The 19,167-nt window shown below is 37.3% G+C and overlaps 3 protein-coding genes and 1 pseudogene across 3 annotated transcripts; all 4 read left to right on the plus strand.

Moving 5' to 3' along the window:
- The first annotated feature begins 567 nt into the window (after positions 1–567).
- Positions 568–3,356, plus strand: LOC117988946 (pancreatic lipase-related protein 2-like). Its single transcript, XM_034976241.2, has 5 exons — positions 568–666; positions 1,323–1,512; positions 2,040–2,434; positions 2,522–2,858; positions 3,302–3,356. Exons 1-5 carry the CDS (start codon positions 630–632, stop codon positions 3,345–3,347), a joined length of 1,005 nt encoding a protein of 334 aa, XP_034832132.2. The 5' UTR covers positions 568–629; the 3' UTR covers positions 3,348–3,356.
- Positions 3,357–6,004: 2,648 nt separating this feature from the next.
- On the plus strand, positions 6,005–8,520 carry LOC117988668 (pancreatic lipase-related protein 2-like). Its single transcript, XM_034975836.2, has 5 exons — positions 6,005–6,038; positions 6,668–6,857; positions 6,946–7,340; positions 7,420–7,744; positions 8,309–8,520. The coding sequence occupies exons 1-5, from the start codon at positions 6,005–6,007 to the stop codon at positions 8,352–8,354; spliced, it is 990 nt and encodes a 329-aa protein (XP_034831727.1). The 3' UTR covers positions 8,355–8,520.
- Positions 8,521–9,902: 1,382 nt separating this feature from the next.
- Positions 9,903–12,803, plus strand: LOC117990193 (pancreatic lipase-related protein 2-like; annotated as a pseudogene).
- A 2,060-nt stretch (positions 12,804–14,863) lies between these two features.
- LOC117988661 (pancreatic triacylglycerol lipase-like) lies at positions 14,864–17,944 on the plus strand. Its single transcript, XM_034975824.1, has 5 exons — positions 14,864–14,900; positions 14,977–15,169; positions 15,822–16,216; positions 16,965–17,298; positions 17,899–17,944. The coding sequence occupies exons 1-5, from the start codon at positions 14,864–14,866 to the stop codon at positions 17,942–17,944; spliced, it is 1,005 nt and encodes a 334-aa protein (XP_034831715.1).
- The last annotated feature ends 1,223 nt before the right edge of the window (positions 17,945–19,167 follow it).

Below are 19,167 nucleotides of genomic sequence, written 5' to 3' on the forward strand. Positions count from 1 at the left end.
TATTACGATAATGTAAGCGAATGGTGTGATTTAAAAATGTTAAGTAGGTATAATATCTACGTAATTATAATTTATCTTGTGGTAATTCCAGGTGTTAATTGTTTTTAAAGTGCTTAAAACTGAAAGGGGTAAACTAATTAGTTATTACGTCAGATTAAGTTAGGGTGTTATGGATATATAGCGTTGATAAATCATAGGTAATATTAAATATCACTTGCTTTAACGGTGAAGGAAAACATCGTGAGGAATCCTGTATGCCTGAGAGTTCTCCATATTGTTCTCAAAGGTGTGTGAAGTCTACCGATCCGCACATGGCCAGCGTGGTTGACTGTGCCCAAACCCTTCACACTCTGAGAGGAGACTCGTGCTCTGTAGTGAGCCGGCGATTGGTTGATCATGATGATGATATTTTATAAAGTTTGTCTAAATACCTACCTACTTAATTGTCATTTTTAATTAAATAAAACTGTACATATTCCAGCATGGTCACTAAACAAGACACACCCTTGCATTAGCAAATCTTTGCCAATTAATCTGAAAATTAAAATGTTTTGGTGATAACGAGCATGCATAGAGATAAACAACTAAATAAATACACGACGGACTTTGTCGTGAAGCACAAACTAAACATGAAGCTCCTGGTGGTACTCCTCGCTTCGGTGGCATGTTAGTATTGATTTATACTTATTAACATTTTTATTCATCATCACAACCCATCCCTGGCCCATTTAATGAGCACGGGATGAGGAGGGTTTTAGGACATAGGTCCCCACGACAGCCAAGTTTGAATTGGCCGACTTCACATACCAACGAGAACATTTTGATGAACTCCCAGCCATGCAAGCTTCCTCGAGATGTTTTCCCTCAACGTTAAAGCAAGTAATGTTTAACGGCTTAACGTAACGGGTCGTAGCTTTGAAGCCCTAGTGTAATTTTTCAAGTTATCTAACGTGATATCTATAACTATAGCTGTCGTCGACGTTGTTTTAATCGATAGACATCCACTGGTGGACAAAGGTTTCTTGTATAAGGATTGCTACAGAATACGGTCCTGTGCTGTTTTGTCTAGCAACGCCTCGCTTAAGCTACCAACGATTCAAACTTCGCGTTCCAGCACTACAGGGCCGGGTACCATACCAACTCTTGAATCGCGGGGACTAAGGATCTGCAGATTTTGTTTATATTGTGGCTATAAGCATAGAATTTGTCATTGAACTCCAACTCCACACTAATAATGCTGCAGGAGTAGACACAAAAACCGTGCCGATTAACCATTTAAATTGATGAATAAAATATTTAAAATACTATTTACTTGTTTTCAGTATGCGCTGGTACTGCGCTTCCAGTAATACCAGGGGATAATAGTCATTATGTTGAGGGTGTAAGCCGCTACATCTGGATGGATAATGGACAAGGCACTCCTGAACTTGTCGATCTTGAAGAACCAGTGGACGAGCTAGCGCTTGCGGAAGCTAGAAACGGCGCTCACAACCAATACTGGCTCTTTACCAGGTACTCCGTACTATACCATGTTCTGAACATAATGATCATTGTAAATTAAAAACACACAACACAAATCTTCACTTCGGAACAAATATCACAAAATTATATGAATACTGCACTGAGCAATGTCTATTACATGGACAGCCGTATTGGGAAACGCGATGGTTTGCAAGTTCCACATATCTTTCTCATTAAAAAGCCATCGCAACGTATAGTCCGCGACAGATTGAGATGACAATCGGGGTATGAGGCGGGGGGACGCTCCGCACACCCTCATGTCCCCCGCACTCGCCTGCACCGGATTAGCGTGGGGACTGTGCAGGTGTGCGGGTCGTTACCTACCCGATTGCTATCTCAACCTGTCGCTTAGGTCCTATAGGTAAATATGTAACTTTTAATTCGAGTATGACTATGAGTACGTTTTTAGTAAGCTGTTTTTTTATGTAACATTTATATACAAGTACAATACATAATACGCGAAAGTAAGCAAGCAGGATTATGTGCCGGAACCATAAAATATTTTTTTCTTTCTCCAGACGCAACCGCGCATCACCCCAAATTATCATTAATGGTAATGTGAATTCCGTGCGTAACTCCAACTACAATGGAGCGAGAGCACTCAAAGTGATTGTCCACGGATGGAGAAATAACGGGAATTCTCCAGTGAACACTTTGATCAGAAACGCTTTCTTGGATCAAGGCGATCATAATGTGATTGTTGTTGACTGGCGCGCTCTTGCCGACCAATCTTACAATAATGCAGTTCGTGGGGTCGTTGATGTTGGACGTCATGTCGGTAACTTCGTACAATGGCTCATCAACACTGGCGGTGGCAACTGGAACCGTGTACACCTGGTTGGCCACAGTTTGGGCGCTCACATTATCGGTAATGCTGGCCGTCTAGCTCCTGGTCGCCCTGTCCGTGTCACAGGTAATGTAATAAATTGTACATTACGTCCAAAATATAACATCAAAGAACGATTGTTTAAGTTATGCTGATCATCTAATAATATTTTAGGTATGGATCCCGCTGGTCCTCAATGGGGAAACAATAGAGATGCTCTGAACCGCAATTCCGGAGTTTACGTCGAGGCTATTCACACAGACGGCCGTGCAACTGGTATCATGGATCCCATTGCTCACGCTGACTTCTACCCTAACGGTGGTAGGGCGCCTCAGCCTGGATGTGGAGTCAGTAACTCTTGTGCGCACGGTCGCGCCTTTGAGTTCTATGCGTCAAGTGTTACAAGAAACCACTTTATTGGTAGACAGTGCAGAAACTTACATGAAGCTGAACTGAGCAGCTGTACCGGGGCCCAGCTCCGCATGGGTAACGCCGATTTAGGCAAACGAGGGTACGTTGCGATTTGCTTAAATAGAAGAATTTATTATAGGTTTAATTTTTGTAATATTCAGTTAAATTCCTCTTTTTAGAAAATTTTTGTGTCTACTAAATGGCGATAAAAATAGTTAATTGGTCACAAAATTGGAAGTTAAGCGATGGAAAAAACTTCAAATGCAACTATAAAACGAAAACTGCACTTTCTTTTGCAGTTCTTTTTAGATATAAATAGTAGACTATAAATTTTAAAAAAAATTGTAGCAATTTCACATTGCTCACATTGCTCTATTTTAAATTTTAAAACAAGAGTCAAAATCATTCCTAATTTTCCTATCATTGAAAATAATAAAATAAAAAACTGCTAAATAATCATTTTGACCACTTCCTCTAAATAAAAAAAGAAATCTGTACGTATAACTTTGCGATGTTCTAAACAAAGTATGTATTCGTTTTCAGAAGTGGACTGTTTGGCCTGAGGACTGGAAACGCCTGGCCTTTCTAAAAGACAAATCAAATGATGACTTCTATACCTCGCTTCAGGGACTAGGACAACTAATATGATTATGTTAATTATTAAGATATCTTGAACCTGATCCTGATATAACAATGATGACTGTTATTAATATTTAGAGTTAATGACAAAGACATGGCAAAACCAGTGACATTCCAGTGCCACATATCGTTGTCACTACAGCATTTACATTACCACCACATAACACCTCCGTTTCTGGAATATTCCAGCAATTTATGTGTAGATGACGCGATGCCTTAAATTCCAATGATAGCAGTGGAATAAACTTACTGGATCTGGGGACTGGAATAATGTGAACTGGCATTAATTTGTTTATGTAATAAAGCTCAAAAATATTAAAACCTTTTATTTATTATTAAATCATTACCGTCAGCTTCAACTTTGTTTCCGATTTTTGTGGAACATTCTCTAGGCCTAAACCAACTCCTCACTTCTGATGCTCCCAGCTCCAGGGATACTGCACTCTTAAACTTGGGGATTCATGAACTGTCTACATTAGTGACATGATATTGTAAGTACCTATTGTTCGCGACAGGTCGACATGACAATCGGGGTATGAGGTGAGTTGTGCAGGGGGGACGCCCAGCATATTACTAAGGTGGTAATCATTATTTTACTCTCGTTTTGTTACGTACTTACCAAAAAATTGTCGATATCGATTAGGTTGGTACCAGGTGATATTGTCACCTCATTAGAAAATAGTTATCTCGAGCTGTCACGAACGATACCTACCAAATGTAGACATGGTTTTCATTGAACTCCCAAGACCCAAATCCTTATACATGCTGCTGCGGGTAGCTGCACTTCTAATCCATGAAGAAATGAGACACTGCAAACCCTAAAATAAAACTTTAAAAAAAGTGAAGTGACTTTAAAAGCACTGAAAAGTATTAAATAATTTTTAAATTAAATACTAGGTACCTTCAAATCAATTTATCAATAAGCGATAAACTATGTATAAAATACTTTGCAGTGATTCTGACATTTGAAGTCGGTTGGTTCACTTTTGAAGTTTTAAGTATTTTAGGCTTTTACTAGTGGTTTACGGTAAGATATTTTTATAAACTGTATATCAAGGGTCAGGGAACCTATTAACCGAGTTCTAACAATATAACAACACAACGTAAAAAGATGTTACCCGTAACTTCGCCTGCGTGGAATTAGGTTTCTACAAATCCCATATTTCGTTCGTTTTTGTGGTGTCTATGCGATCAAACTTCTTGTTGTAGTAGTACCAACAAGGTAGTTTGAGTACCAACAACCAGGGTCTGCACCTTATAATTTTGGAGATAATAATATAAGCTTTCGAAAATTAGATCACGTGATCTTATATAGACTCCATGAAAACAATAAGTTTGACAGTCAACAACTAGGGTCTGCGTCCCATAGTTTCGGAAATATGAGCTTTCAAAAATCTAATTACGTCATCACAAACACCACGAAAACAACAAGTTTGAGTAGGTGGGTACCAATAACTAGGGTCTGCGCCCATAGTGTCCGAGATATGAGCATTCAAAAACTTTTATCACGTGATCGCGTATACACCATAAAAACAAGAAACTGAAGTAAGTACCAAAAACATGGGTCTGTGCTTCAATCAACAAAGTACCCATAGTAAAAATACCAGAATGACCGGCCGCCAAAATATTTTAAAAAAAATGTGCTATTTTTTGTACGATGGTACGGAATTCTTCTCGTGCAAGTCTATTTTGACCAACATCTAGGTAGGTATATAAAGAAAAATACATAAAAATATCTGACTGGTGTGTTTAGTTTAGTCGTTCAAAATACCGCTTTTGCAATACTTATGCGTGAGCGAGCCATGCGACCGTGCACATGCTACAAAACACCTACAGTTGAATCGCTTCCACGCGAATATATTATGTCCCCTTAACTATTTGACTATCGGGATTTCCAGGGCGTCAACTATTCAAAATCGAGTAAGGAAATTGGTTGTGAAAAGGTACAGGCACAGATAAACGGACAGGTACACTTTCGCTTTGAGATGTAAGTCGCACAAGTCACAACACAATATCGACCACGTATTTTCAACATTGCTGGAACAAAAATCGATATAAATCTGCATAATATAATCTGATCAAAAACTGCTTCATGATACCGATAATTATAAATCTGCGATCTAGATGTCGTAGATATAATAATAATGTCGCAGAATTCTGATACAACCAATATTTTGATAGAATAGAATAGAATTAATCTTTATCCAAATTAACTTTTATAAGCCTTTTGAATCGTCAGAATAACTTACCACTGGTTCGGAATGCCGTGGATAGAAATTTAGCAGGTAGGTTTACATAATTTTACCTAGAACTGAACTCCTAGAAGAGACTATGACTTACCAAAATAAAATTTAACCAAAATGTTTTCTGGATAATCATAATTTAACCAAAAATTAAGAAAACATTGAGCTTTTTTTGCTAAATAATGAACATTTTTAATTGAATAAAATTGTGCATTCCAAGCATCACTAAACTAGAACACACCCTTGCATTAGCAAATCTTTGTCAATTAATCAGATGTCAAATGTTTTCGTGATAATGAGCATGCATAGAGATAAACAACTAAATAAATAAACGAGAGACTTTGTCGTGAGGCACAAACTAAACATGAAGCTCGTGGTACTCCTTGCTTCGATTGCATGTTAGTATTGATTTGTTTACATTTTTATTCAAAATCAGCTACATTAGCCTAATTTATACATTGATATTATAAGTCCGTTTTTCCCGACCTTTTCTGCCACGTACTTGCAAATCGTGAAATCAGCTTCCACCTATTTGTGTTCCCTCAAAAATACAAAAGTACTTATAGGAAGAGGCTATTAAATAAATTCCTTTGATGATGCACATGTCCATAAGCGGCGGTAATTCGTTGACATGAGGATTCGCGCGCTCATTTGCTCGCAATGTTTATATTTGACAGATTCGCGTTTAAATGTGTGCGGGCCCGTAATCCGTATGTGCCTAAAGTCCTGAAGCCCTAGTGTAATTTTCCAAGTTAAACTAAGCTGACATGACCTTTTGCAGTCATCGTCGTAGTTTCAACCGATAGACGTCCTCTGGTGCAAAACACGATCTTGTGCTACTCTCGTGTCTAGCTACCAACGATTCGCTTGGAATCGTTCATCGCAGGGAGCCGCTGGATTCCAGCGGCGCAAGACCGTGGTGTGTGGAAGTTCCTGTGACAGTGAACATCTATTCTATTGGTTGATAATAATGATAATGATGGTAGAGAAATTAAATAATTACTGTTAATTATTAACTTGTTTTTAGTATGTGCTGGTAGTGCGCTTCCAGTAATACCAGGAGATAATAGTCATTATGTTGAGGGTGTAAGCCGCTACATTTGGATGGATAATGGACAAGGTACTCCTCAACTTGTTGATCTTGAAAAACCAGTGGACGAGTTGGCGCTTGCGGAAGCTGGAGATGGCGCTATCAACCAGTACTGGCTCTTTACCAGGTACCTATATCATGTTCATTATGAATTACAAATATAAAGTCATCGCTACGTAGATCTGCGTTTTAGTATGCTAATTTTTTTTTCTCAGACGCAACCGCGTGTCACCCCAAATTATAGTGAACGGTAATGTGACTTCTGTGCATAGCTCCATGTACAACGGAGCTAGAGTTCTCAACGTGATTGTCCACGGGTGGAAAAATAATGGAAGTTCTCCAGTAAACACTATGATCAGAGACGCTTTCTTGACTCATGGAGATCATAATGTGATTGTCGTTGATTGGAGCGCACTTGCCGACCAATCTTACAATACTGCAGTTCGTGGGGTCGTTGATGTTGGACGTCACGTCGGAAACTTCGTACAATGGCTCATCAATACTGGCGGTGGCAACTGGAACCGTGTACACCTGGTTGGCCATGGTTTGGGCGCTCACATTATCGGCAATGCTGGCCGTCTAGCTCTTGGTCATCCTGTCCGTGTCACAGGTAATAAAATAAAGTGCGTAACCAAAATAAAATACTGAAGAACGATTGTTTAAATCAGCTAATCAGTATAATATTTTAGGCCTGAATCCCGCTGGTCCTCTTTGGGGAAACAATAACGATGCTCTAAACCAGAACTCCGGAACTTACGTCGAGGCCATTCACACAGACCGCGTTACTGGTATCATGGATCCCATTGCTCACGCTGACTTCTACCCTAACCGGGGTATGGATCAGCCTGGATGTGAAATGAGTAACTCTTGCGGGCACGATCGCGCCTTTGAGTTATTTGCTTTAAGTGTAACAAGAAATAACTTTATTGGTAGACAATGCATAAACTTAGATGAAGCTGAAGGGGTCACATGTACCGAGCTTCCCATGGGTAACGCTGATTTAGACAAACGAGGGTACGTTACGATTTGCTCAAAAATAAGTACTTATTACAGGTTTAATTATATGTCCAGTGATATTCTTCTTTTAGAAATACTGCTATGTCTACTAAATAACGAAAATAATAGGTAATCCTAATCCTAATTCTAATATCCTAATCCTAATCTTAGACCTAATATTATAAATGTGAAAGTGTGGATGTTTGGATGTTTGGATGTTTGGATGTTTGTTACTCCATCACGCTAAAACTACTGGACGGATTTGGCTGAAACTTGGAATGAAGATAGATTATACCCTGCATTAACACACAGGCATTTTAGTTAGTGGGTCAATAGATCAGTATCAGTCAGCAGGTGTTTATTTGATACAAGATAAAAGAACGTACACCTAAGTGTCCAAAGATTGTATTCACAGTAACAGTAGCTAGAGATGAGCCACTAACAATAGAAGAACATTCAAAATTACTCCTAACCGTATTCTTCCCATTATTGAAGTAAAAAATTTACTAAACCACCACTTCCTCTTAATAAATAAAAAGTTGTATCACTTTGCGATTTTCTAAACAAAATATTCGTTTTCAGCAATGGAGTGTTTTACCTGACAACCAGAAACGCCTGGCCTTTCTAAAGGAGAAATAACGACTTCTTAAGCGACCAGCACATAATTATATGATTATGTTAATGAAGAGATCCTGAACTACAATAATGACTATTTTAATATTTAGCTCTAACGACAAAGACATGTCAAAACCAGTGGCATTCCAGTGCCACATATCGGTGTCTACAGTATTTACATCTCCTCTTAACGTCTTGGTAGCAGGAATATAATAGACGACGCCAACGTAAATTCTAATGATATCGGTGAAATGATTTACTAAATCTGGGGACTGGAACAATGTAAACTGGCAATAATTTATTTATGTATTAAAGCTCAAACAAAATTGAAACCCAATTTTATTAATTCATTGACGACATCATCAACATTCTTTGCGATCTTTGTGGAACATACTCGTAGGCATAGATTAATTAATTATTGGTTTCATGGTTTTGGACCTTCATTTACGGCAGTCAATCTCAGTGGAACTCAGCCAACTACGCCGGAGCCTAACTTATCAATCCAGTTGCAGCATAATTTATAATGCTCAAATACGTAAACCACCCTGAAAATTAGTATTAGAATATTGTGACATTGAACGGAAAAATAATTGTTATAAGTAAATACACTGGATATGGCTGTGTTTTTAATTCAAAAAGAAGTCTAGGTATGTCCAGAATATAATCTGATTCCAAATCAGTAGGACCACATGAACAATTAAAATCACTTTCACAATTCAAATGAAGTATTTGTAGCGATGTTAGTAGTTAGTATAAGTTCATTTGATTTTGATTGTGATGAATAAAGAATTACTCTCATTTTGCGTACTAAAACAATATCGATATAGATTACCCAGTATGTGATGTCACCCCACTAGAAAATTGCCATATTGACCTGTCGCGAACAATAGGTATGTTGAAGTCAAGCAAGCATGATGAGAAAAACCTAGAAAAGTGGAAATCAACGCGGTACGATCAATTACCGAAATTATTTAAACAGGCCTGGATCAGTTATTAGCTGGATGCTAGGATTAGCATATCAAAATATAAAACTGAAGAAAAAGATTAGATACGTGTTGATCGATAAATTATTTATCGTCATCGAGATAGTATTTATCCAAGTTTATTGTACAAAACTTTTTTGGAAATGCTAGACAAAATCGATCAGCGTTTGACGAAGCTAAAGAAAAATTTTAATATAACTTATAAGTAATACTAATTACTATTTACTATGAAGAATATACTCATTTTTATTGCTTTTACGGATTGTTAGTGTGATGTATTTTTTAATATTTATTTTTGCTTCACGTCTGGATAGCTATTGTTTTATTGTAATTCGCATTGCATATTATACTTAAAATACAATGCACAATACTATGCATAATACAATGTACTTTATTTTATAAAGGACAGAACTTAGAAATATGAAAACCAAATTTTTTTCGAAGATAATTTAGGTACCTACTAATGATAATAATAATCAGAATTTTACATTGCTTAATTTTTCAGTATTGTACGGTAAAGTGATTTCAACGCCTGTGGAATACAATACTGTAAATTATGATCTTTATATCCCTGGATATAGTATCTCTGAGGTAATAAACCATGAAAACCGTACAAATGGTGAAAATAATGAAATGATTGTTGGCACAAATGAGATGATAGTAAATGAATATTGGTTGTTTACCAGGTTTGTACCTACTCCTTCGCTAAACAGTTTTTTATTCGTTACCTACGTAATATTATTTTAAGGGTATTATTTTATATGCACACCAATAAATCACTGGTTTCTTAAAATAATTAATATTCAAGTGTTGCACCAAATTCACTAACTGTGAACCTACCAAAATATGCACACCAAAGAAAATCAAAATTATTATCTACCTGAATAATTAGTGCAGTCAGGGAAACCAGATTTTACACATTAGGAAAATAGTGTCCGATTTTGAAGTCTTTTTAAATTACTGGTTATGAAAATTTAAATTCAATTTGCTTTATTTGATGCATAGTCATCAAGTAGGTAGGTACCTAGTTGAAATGGTGCACACATTTAGATGTGTGTTAATTTTTTTGTACTAAATATATTATTTTCCCTTATTTTATAATGTACTGTGCGACTTTATGAGTTATAATTTTAACTTTAAAAGTAATATTTAAGGAAGAACCCAACGACACCTCAAATCATTATCAACGGAGATGCCAGTTCTATCTTGAATTCTAACTACGATGCGAACAAACCCCTAAAAGTTTTAGCACATGGATGGAATAGGAATGGACATGCCCAATCTAACACGATGGTAACATCTGCGTATTTGGAAACATCTGATGTCAATATTATAGTTCTTGACTGGAGAGTCGCTGCCAGTGGAGACTATGTTAGTGCAGCTCTAAGGGTTCCCGCGACTGGACGGGCTCTGGGCAACTTCTTACAATGGTTCCTTGGCCACGGTGGTGGAGACTGGAATAACCTTCATCTAGTCGGCTACAGTTTTGGTGCTCATATAATGGGAACCGCTGGACGTGTTCTTGGAGGTCGGCCTATAAGAGTTACTGGTACGTTTGACCACAATACATAATATTTTATTTTGTTGAGAAGAACTAGAACTACTTATGCCGAAGAGAGAGTTAAATAATCAGAATGATCTTTATCACATTTAACATTTTAATTCGATAAATGATACTAACAATTATTATGAATTGAGTTATCATTATTAATAATGATACCCATACTTTTAACAAATACCATTTCATGTTCATCCCATGATACCATACTAGTCAGTTATTTTTATGTCTCTACGATACTATCTTATTAATTAGTGGTGTCAGATTTTAACATTCTTATTTTTTACATCTTACATTCAGGTCTAGATCCCGCAGGCCCTTTTTGGAGTGGTCATTCTCATGGCCTTAAAACTGCGGCTGGTCAATACGTGGAAGTCATACACACAAATATAATGGTCCGTGGGATAACAGAACCTATAGGTCATACGGACTTTTATCCTAATGGTGGACGTTCTCAGCCAGGCTGTGGCACCGACAGTACCTACTTGCAGCCATGCCCGGTCTTACAAATACTTTTCTTCAAGTGTCCGCACAGATCATTTCAAGGCAAGGCGATGCTCCGGTCTCTTACAAGCTATTCAGAACATATGCGATGGCAGCGAGTTAAATATGGGAAACGGAAACTTGAACAAAAACGGGTAAATTTTCAGATTTAGAATGAAAGAGAACTCTACTATGTTTTAATAATAAAGTTCTTTATCTTGATGTAGGTATATTCTAAGTAAAGTACCGGGATAGTTTAGTTATTAAGATGTCCGCATCCTATTCGGGAGGTCGGGGTTTCCGAGTAAGTATAGGTAAGCGTTCTAACTTTTCGGAGTTATCTATCGACAAAAGAAAGCATCGTGATGAAACCTCTACATGCCTGAGAGTTCTGTGTGAAGTCTGTCAACCCGCATTTGGCCTATGTAGTAGACCTATGGCCAAACCCTTCGTTGTGAGCCTCGCGGGACTTATGGGACTGACAATAGTTCTATAATGTGATAGTACTATTTAGGGATCTAGGTACGTACATTAGCTGGTGCGCAAATCAATTTGCAAAGCATGCCGGGTTAGTGTATGTGATCATAGATGTACCTACTTAATATTTACCTAAGTATATGGGAAAACCCCTATTCTCTTCGATCATTTTTTGCGTCATTTTGAAATTTTCCTAAATCGATTTGCAATCTGTTAATCGATTTAAGTAAACCTACTTATTTTACACAGGAAATCCCGATAAGCATGTTAGTAGATAAAATAAATGATCTTACTAAAATAAATTATTTAAAGTAGGTAGGTATTAAATTAAATTATTTTTATTTATTTAATTAGGTACTTAAATTTATTTATTTTTCACTAGGGTCTACAACTCTATAAACAAATATAGTTTTCATTAGTTCGCTTAAATGATTAACAAATCGCAGTAACCTTCTCGGAGCTAAACACGCAAGCGACGCGATTTGTCCGGCGCTTTTGGAGTTAGGTTTTTCACTCGTATCATGATTTCATTACCACGTCGTCGATTCGCGATACCAACTACCAAGGTCGATGGGCCGCGTATAGTGCGCCTTTACGGATATTTTCAGCGACAATCTATACAGTTTATTGTTAACCTTTTATGCAAATTAACTGCGTAGGTACCTATACCTACCTAATCCCGCGTGATTTCACCATAATGATATTTAAATATAACACTCATTTCCCAATTATGGAAATAAAGCAACTTTTATTTTTTTTGAGAATTATATAAAGAACTTTTAGTCATTTAGAGAGTTTAACGTAGATAATAATTAATTATTATCAAAGGATCAATTAATGCGTGTTCTATCCTAAATCCCGTAATATAATTTTAAATAGGTAGGTATAAAAAATACCTTTTTATTTTCTTTGCAGAAGCGGAATTTATGCCTTGACCACAGGTAGCAGTTGGCCGTTTTAGAAGAATTGAACATAATTAATTGAATATTCTATAGATAAGACATTTATGGCGGTACCTATATCAGACTGAACTACCTACACATATTTTGAAGCCAAAAGATTAATAAAATTTGGAATTTGCTTATTGAATTGAGAAAAATAAATACATTTTGTCAATTATGACGCCTCATTTATGTAGGTATACCTATCCCACAACTTCTGCCCCTTCCCGGCTTCACACGTCGCTCGGGTAGAATTTCTGAAAACCCTTTATAAAAACATATTAGGTTGTCTACATTAACTATATTATAATAGACAGGTAGGTATATAGTGAGAACTTACATGCACAAGTTTCTAACCGAGCGGTTTGATGACTACAAGATACGTTGATGTTCTACGAAGATAAATTAAATGTATATCATACGGAAAAGATGTATTTTAACGGTATTCTACACGGTATATTTCGGAAAGTGTAATAAGCTTTAGTGTGAGGCCCTGCCAAAGCCACATGATCCAAACAAACATCCAAATAAACGCTCATTCCAGTATTGGGGACAATACGCAGAGAAACTTTCAGCTTTTATAAAATAAGAAAGGTCTGGCACGCACTGGCCCTTAGTCGATAAGGAATTTTCTAGAAAGGACTCTCGGAGGACTAATTACCACAGTAATACTGACCAGCGAACAATAAGTAGGTACATAATCAGCAACAGAACTGATGATGAGCTGTGTAAGTACGGCATTAGGTAAACTACTTGAACGAAATATATATATATTATTATTATTATTTTTTTAAGAAAGTATAGTTAAATATTTTATGGATATACCTATTATATATAATTTCTGTCCCGGCTTTACTCACGTGTTTAGTCGACGTTAGCCCGACTAGTTTCGAACCCATCCGGGGTCCTTTTTCAAGAGAGTCAGTTCGCGCACGCGCCGCGTTTGTGACTAGTCGGGCTAACGTCGACTAAACACGTGAGTAAAGCCGGGACTGATATTAGGTATATGTATAATGGAAATCACTCACGATAGTTTAAACGCTGAAATATACCTACCTATGTATAGATATACTACGAAATTGCAGCCTGCTGGTTTTCAAACAGACAAGATATTGCAAGATTGCGTCAATGAAGAAGTCATCATGAGATTATTATAATTATCGGACAAGAAATATCAACATTTAAATTGATGCAATTTTTATCGTTTGTTGTCATGTTTATGGATTATTACAATGATTAATCTGATTTTTGCACAACTCGCATATAATGTCGTAGAAACTACATTTAAGTCGGAAATCGAATAGGTACTTATGCCTTGTGTCGTGAAATGCGTTAGATGCATATTACATTAATTCTACCTATGCAGCCTGTAAGAGTAGCTAGACAAAATAGTGGAGTGGCGTGTGATGCCCGGTCATATCTCTCTTTAAACATACTAGCTTAGCTAATCAATTGTCTGTCAGCGAATAATGATATGATTGATTGACTATTTAGTACGTAGGTATAGTTTTGATGAAAACTACGTTCCTACAGCTACAGCCACATCTGCGCGTAAAGAATGCGGGATGCGGAGCGTCCACGAAGCGAGTGTGTACAGCTTTACATGCAAATCTACGTAAAGCTATATATAATGAGAATGGTGAACCTCATTTGTTATACCTATACACTTCTGATAAAATATTTTTTTTAAAATATAGATAAATAATGCACAAAATTAGATTGCCGTGTATATACTTAAATATATATTTTTATATATATAGTATTGTGACCATATTGTTTTCGTTTTCTTTTTTGATCATTGATTAGGCCAAGGCCCAAGGCATGCCATGATGTAGAAATTGACTGTAATATTTCATGAAATGCTATCATCTCACGAATTGGTCGATTCTATGGTCCGGCCACGACATAATATAGGCACTGAAATACCATTCATTGTTTTCGTAGGTCGGATTAAAAGCAAGTTATCTTATTATTTTCATAACATATTATAATTCGAGATAATCAATATCTGAGGCAATTATATTGATAAAAACTTCAATAAATACCATTTCTTCGTCATTACCATCAAAGCCTCCACACCATGAAGCTATTAATACTTTTTCTTGCTCTAATAGGCTGTTAGTATTCCTATTCTTAGAATTTTTTTATTTTAGTAAAACCTCCTTCGTAATAATTCTTTCTTGTAATTTTCAGTATGCGCTGGTAGTGCTTTACCTGTAATACCAGGGGATAATAGCCACTATGTAGAGGGAGAGAGTCGCTACATTTGGATGCCTGATGGAGATGGTGTACCACATCTTGTAGATCTTGAGGCTCCAGCTGTTGACGAAGAATTATTTTCGGAAACCAGAAATGGTGCTAACAATGCCTACTGGTTGTTCACAAGGTGATACCTTCTCAAACATTCCCGATGTCGAAATTCATATACTTGCCAGATGCTAAGAGCTGTATTTATATATTTTTTAATTCCCTGGTTATAAGATATTTTTCCGTATCCGTCTCTGGGGTTCGAGCTATTTAAGAGCTGTATTTATATATTTTTTTAATTATCTGACTTCCCCTGGTTAAGTATAAGATATTTTTCCGTATCCGTCTCTGGGATTCAAGCTATTTAAGAGCTGTACTTATTTATATATTTTTATAATTATCTGACTTCCCCTGGTTATAAGATATTTTTCCGTATCCGTCTCTGAGACTCAAGCTATTTATGTGCCTTATTTACTCAAGATCGGATTGGATAAGACAATAATAGTCCTCAAGAATCTAAGGTACATCTTTGCAAAGTGATACCGAACTTACCTTTTTAAGTAATTAAGGAGATAAAATATATTGATGTGCCTTGAAATAAGTTCATTACTTGTACACCACAATGTGTAGAATACTATCTACCGTACCCAAAATCTTTACCTACCGTACCGTGGTCTCTATCTACCGTATTCAAAAATAAATGTGAAAGAATCAAGGATAACATACAGACCCGCTCTCGCATAGTATTAGTATGAATTTGACTTATAAATGTAACCAATTTATGTTTGCAGACAAAACCCCACGAGCCGCCAAGTACTCGTGAACGGTAACGCAAACTCCATCCGTAATTCGAACTATAGAGGAAACCGACCAACTAAAGTAATCGCTCACGGATGGAACAGCGGGGGAACTTCCAGTTTGAATGCCCCTATCACAGCTGCATTCCTTGCCAATGCAGATGTCAACGTCATCGTCCTTGACTGGAGCAGGGCAGCAGCAGGGACGTACACCTTGTCTGTCCGTGCGGTTCCAGATGTGGGCAGACACCTAGCCAATTTCCTTCAGTTTCTGTTCAGTACAGCTGGTGGAAACTGGAATAATCTCCACTTGGTTGGGCACAGTCTGGGAGCTCACGTTGTCGGCAATGCGGGCCGTTTTGCCCCTGCTCGCCCTGTTCGTGTAACTGGTAAGAAATAAAAATGCAATTTATTATAAGTAAGACTAGAACTGATGATGCCCGCAATTTCGTCCGCGTGTACCTATCTAGTATCTTTAAAATAATCCGCGGGAAACGTAAGTACGTACCAAACTTACTATTTAAGTAAACTCCGGGATGCAAAACAATTACCTATAATATCTGCACCTATCGGTAATCGGATAGGCCGTGAGGCCGTGAAAAGCAGCCAAACATACAAATAAACACACTTTCGCGTTTATAATATTAGTAGGTATGGATTTTTGATTAGTTGTACAAAATCCTAAGAGATTTTTTAAGCGATACATTTACTCGGTTTTACATAATATTTTAATAATAAGTACCTACTACCTATTCCGAAAACAAATAAGTACAGTACATTTTTTATTCCAAAATTAGCCAACTTTAAAGGGTCAGAGTAAAGACCACCACATTCATATTTATTTGTCATGCACGGGTTTGAAATAAATACTTAATAATATTATTATTGATACAGATTATATTTTACTTACAAGAATATTTTTACAACCAAACTTTTTTAACCTGTGTATTGTCTTTCCAACGCGCGAACCCAGAAGACGCAGGTTCGAATCCTGCTGGTTACGCAATTTTTGATATGTATTAAAAATTATTTAGTAATTTCCTTGAAGTGTAGGTAAAAACTCTATCATAAAAACTAAAAAAATATAGTCTTTCCAACATTTTACAGACGGGTATTTTATTGATTAAACTCTTTCAGGTATGGACCCTGCAGGACCGCAATGGGGTGGTAATTCAAACGCTTTAAACCGCAACTCTGGTGTATACGTCGAGGCCATCCACACTGACGGTGGCTCTCTTGGCATCATGGACCCTATTTCTGATGCAGACTTCTACCCCAATGGAGGCAGGAACCGTCAGCCCGGTTGTACGACCAGTGCTTGCTCCCATAGCCGTGCACATGAGTTTTTCGCATCCAGTGTTAGAACAAACCATTTCGTCGGAAGACGCTGCAATAATCTCCAGCAGGCTCGCGATGTTCAATGCAGTGGCGCTACACTGAATATGGGCAACGCTCTACTGAATAAACGAGGGTAAGTTTCACAAACTTCATCATGATCAACCCATCGCCGGCTCAATACAGAGCACAGGTCTAAGAATGAGAAGGGTTTCGGCCAAGTGCCGCTGGCCATGTGCGGATTGGCAGACTTCACACACCTTTGAGACCATTATGGAGAACTCTCAGGCATGCAGGTTTCCTCACGATGTTTTCCTTCACCGTCAAAGCAAGTGATATTTTAATTACCTACTTAAAAACGCACATACAGTGCGACAAGGCTATCTTGGCGCGTGGCGAAAATCAGAACTAACGTTGCCGTCAAGTATCCCCTTTGTTCTTGTTTGAATATTCTAAGCCTTTGTTCTCCAACAGCGCCCCCCTCTCAATGTCATTCAAGTGCCAAGAGATCCTTGTCGCACTGTAACTCCGAAAAGTTAGAGGTGCGAACCCGGGATTGAACCCCCGACCTCCGATTAGGAGGCGGACGTCCTAACCACTAGGCTTATCACAGCTTCCTATAACGTAATAATATAGGTATTTCATAGTTTGTTGAACATCCTAGATGTAGACCACCCTATGTATAAAAACATAATAATTTTGAATGATTTTACATGGTTGTTATTGTTTTTCACAGGTCAGGTCTTTATGGACTACGGACTGGAGCTAACTGGCCATTCTAAAATTTTACGGATTACCCACTATTAACTTGAACACTTAGTTATAATAAATTGATATTTTGTACCTTGCCATTGAAGATGAGCATTACAACTATTGTCCATAAAATTGTTCTTCAAAGTCCTTAATAATTCATTTCTATCACCATTTAAGCATACAAATTTCTATTCTTCCTTATCTTTCAACAAATTGAGTAACAATAAAAACACCAAAGTAGGCTTCATTTGCACTACCTACTAAGAATTCACTGGTCAGAATCTTACGCATAAAAGTAGGAAGTTTTATGCGTAAGATTCTGGCCAGTGAATTCTTTAAGATTTATAGCCTAAGTTGAAATGATTTGCTGATCAGCAAACGTTCAGAATATTATTTTCCAATAATAAGTATATTATGTCTACTATTCATCTTTCTTCATAATCTTCCAATGCTTTTGTTTAAACGACTCCTGCGACGTAACTAATGGTACGATTACACCTACCGAGTAGTGAAGCGAGACAGTAAAATGTCACTCGGCCGAGACAGTGCTGTGGCTGAGAAATTGCGGCGAAATTGCACTCGTTAAGTGTTTATACCAACCGAGTACTCGGCCGAGGACACTGACTCGCCACTGTACTCGTTAGGTGTAATCGTACCATATTATGTTGATGGTTTGTATTAGGTAAGCAGGTATGTCAGAAATCTTCAGTGGTAATTAATACACTTGTACGAAATCTTGTTTTATAAGACGTCTGGAATCTGGACGAGTAGGTACCGATGTGGGCCATTATTTATTTATATTTGTTACGATATTATAGATATTATGATTTTATTAATTTATTGTTAAAAGTACCTACTCAGTTTTATTGTGTAGCTTTAGTACTGCTCTTTTTTTAATAAACGATATTAAAATAATATTATAATATTATAAGTCACAATACTAATTATTATCTATATTTTATGTATACAGTATAAAATTTTGGATACATTTGACATGCATCCGTATTACATAGGTATATGTATAGTATACCTACTTACACAAACCGTTACACAACCGCCCCGCACTCCCGCACGTCACCCGCGCTCGCCAGCAACGGGTTAGCGCGATTGCCATTTCGACCTGTGGCGTACTAATAGATATAGGTAATTCAATGGCTTTGAATTCAGCGCACTATCCACGCCTGGACAAAAGCACTCCTCCTATTTTTCCACAACTCATAGCCTCGGCCTTCCACGATGGCGCTGACGGGTT

The sequence above is a fragment of the Maniola hyperantus genome, chromosome 2 (assembly GCF_902806685.2).
Source record: "Maniola hyperantus chromosome 2, iAphHyp1.2, whole genome shotgun sequence".
Taxonomy (NCBI): Eukaryota; Metazoa; Arthropoda; class Insecta; order Lepidoptera; family Nymphalidae; genus Maniola; species Maniola hyperantus.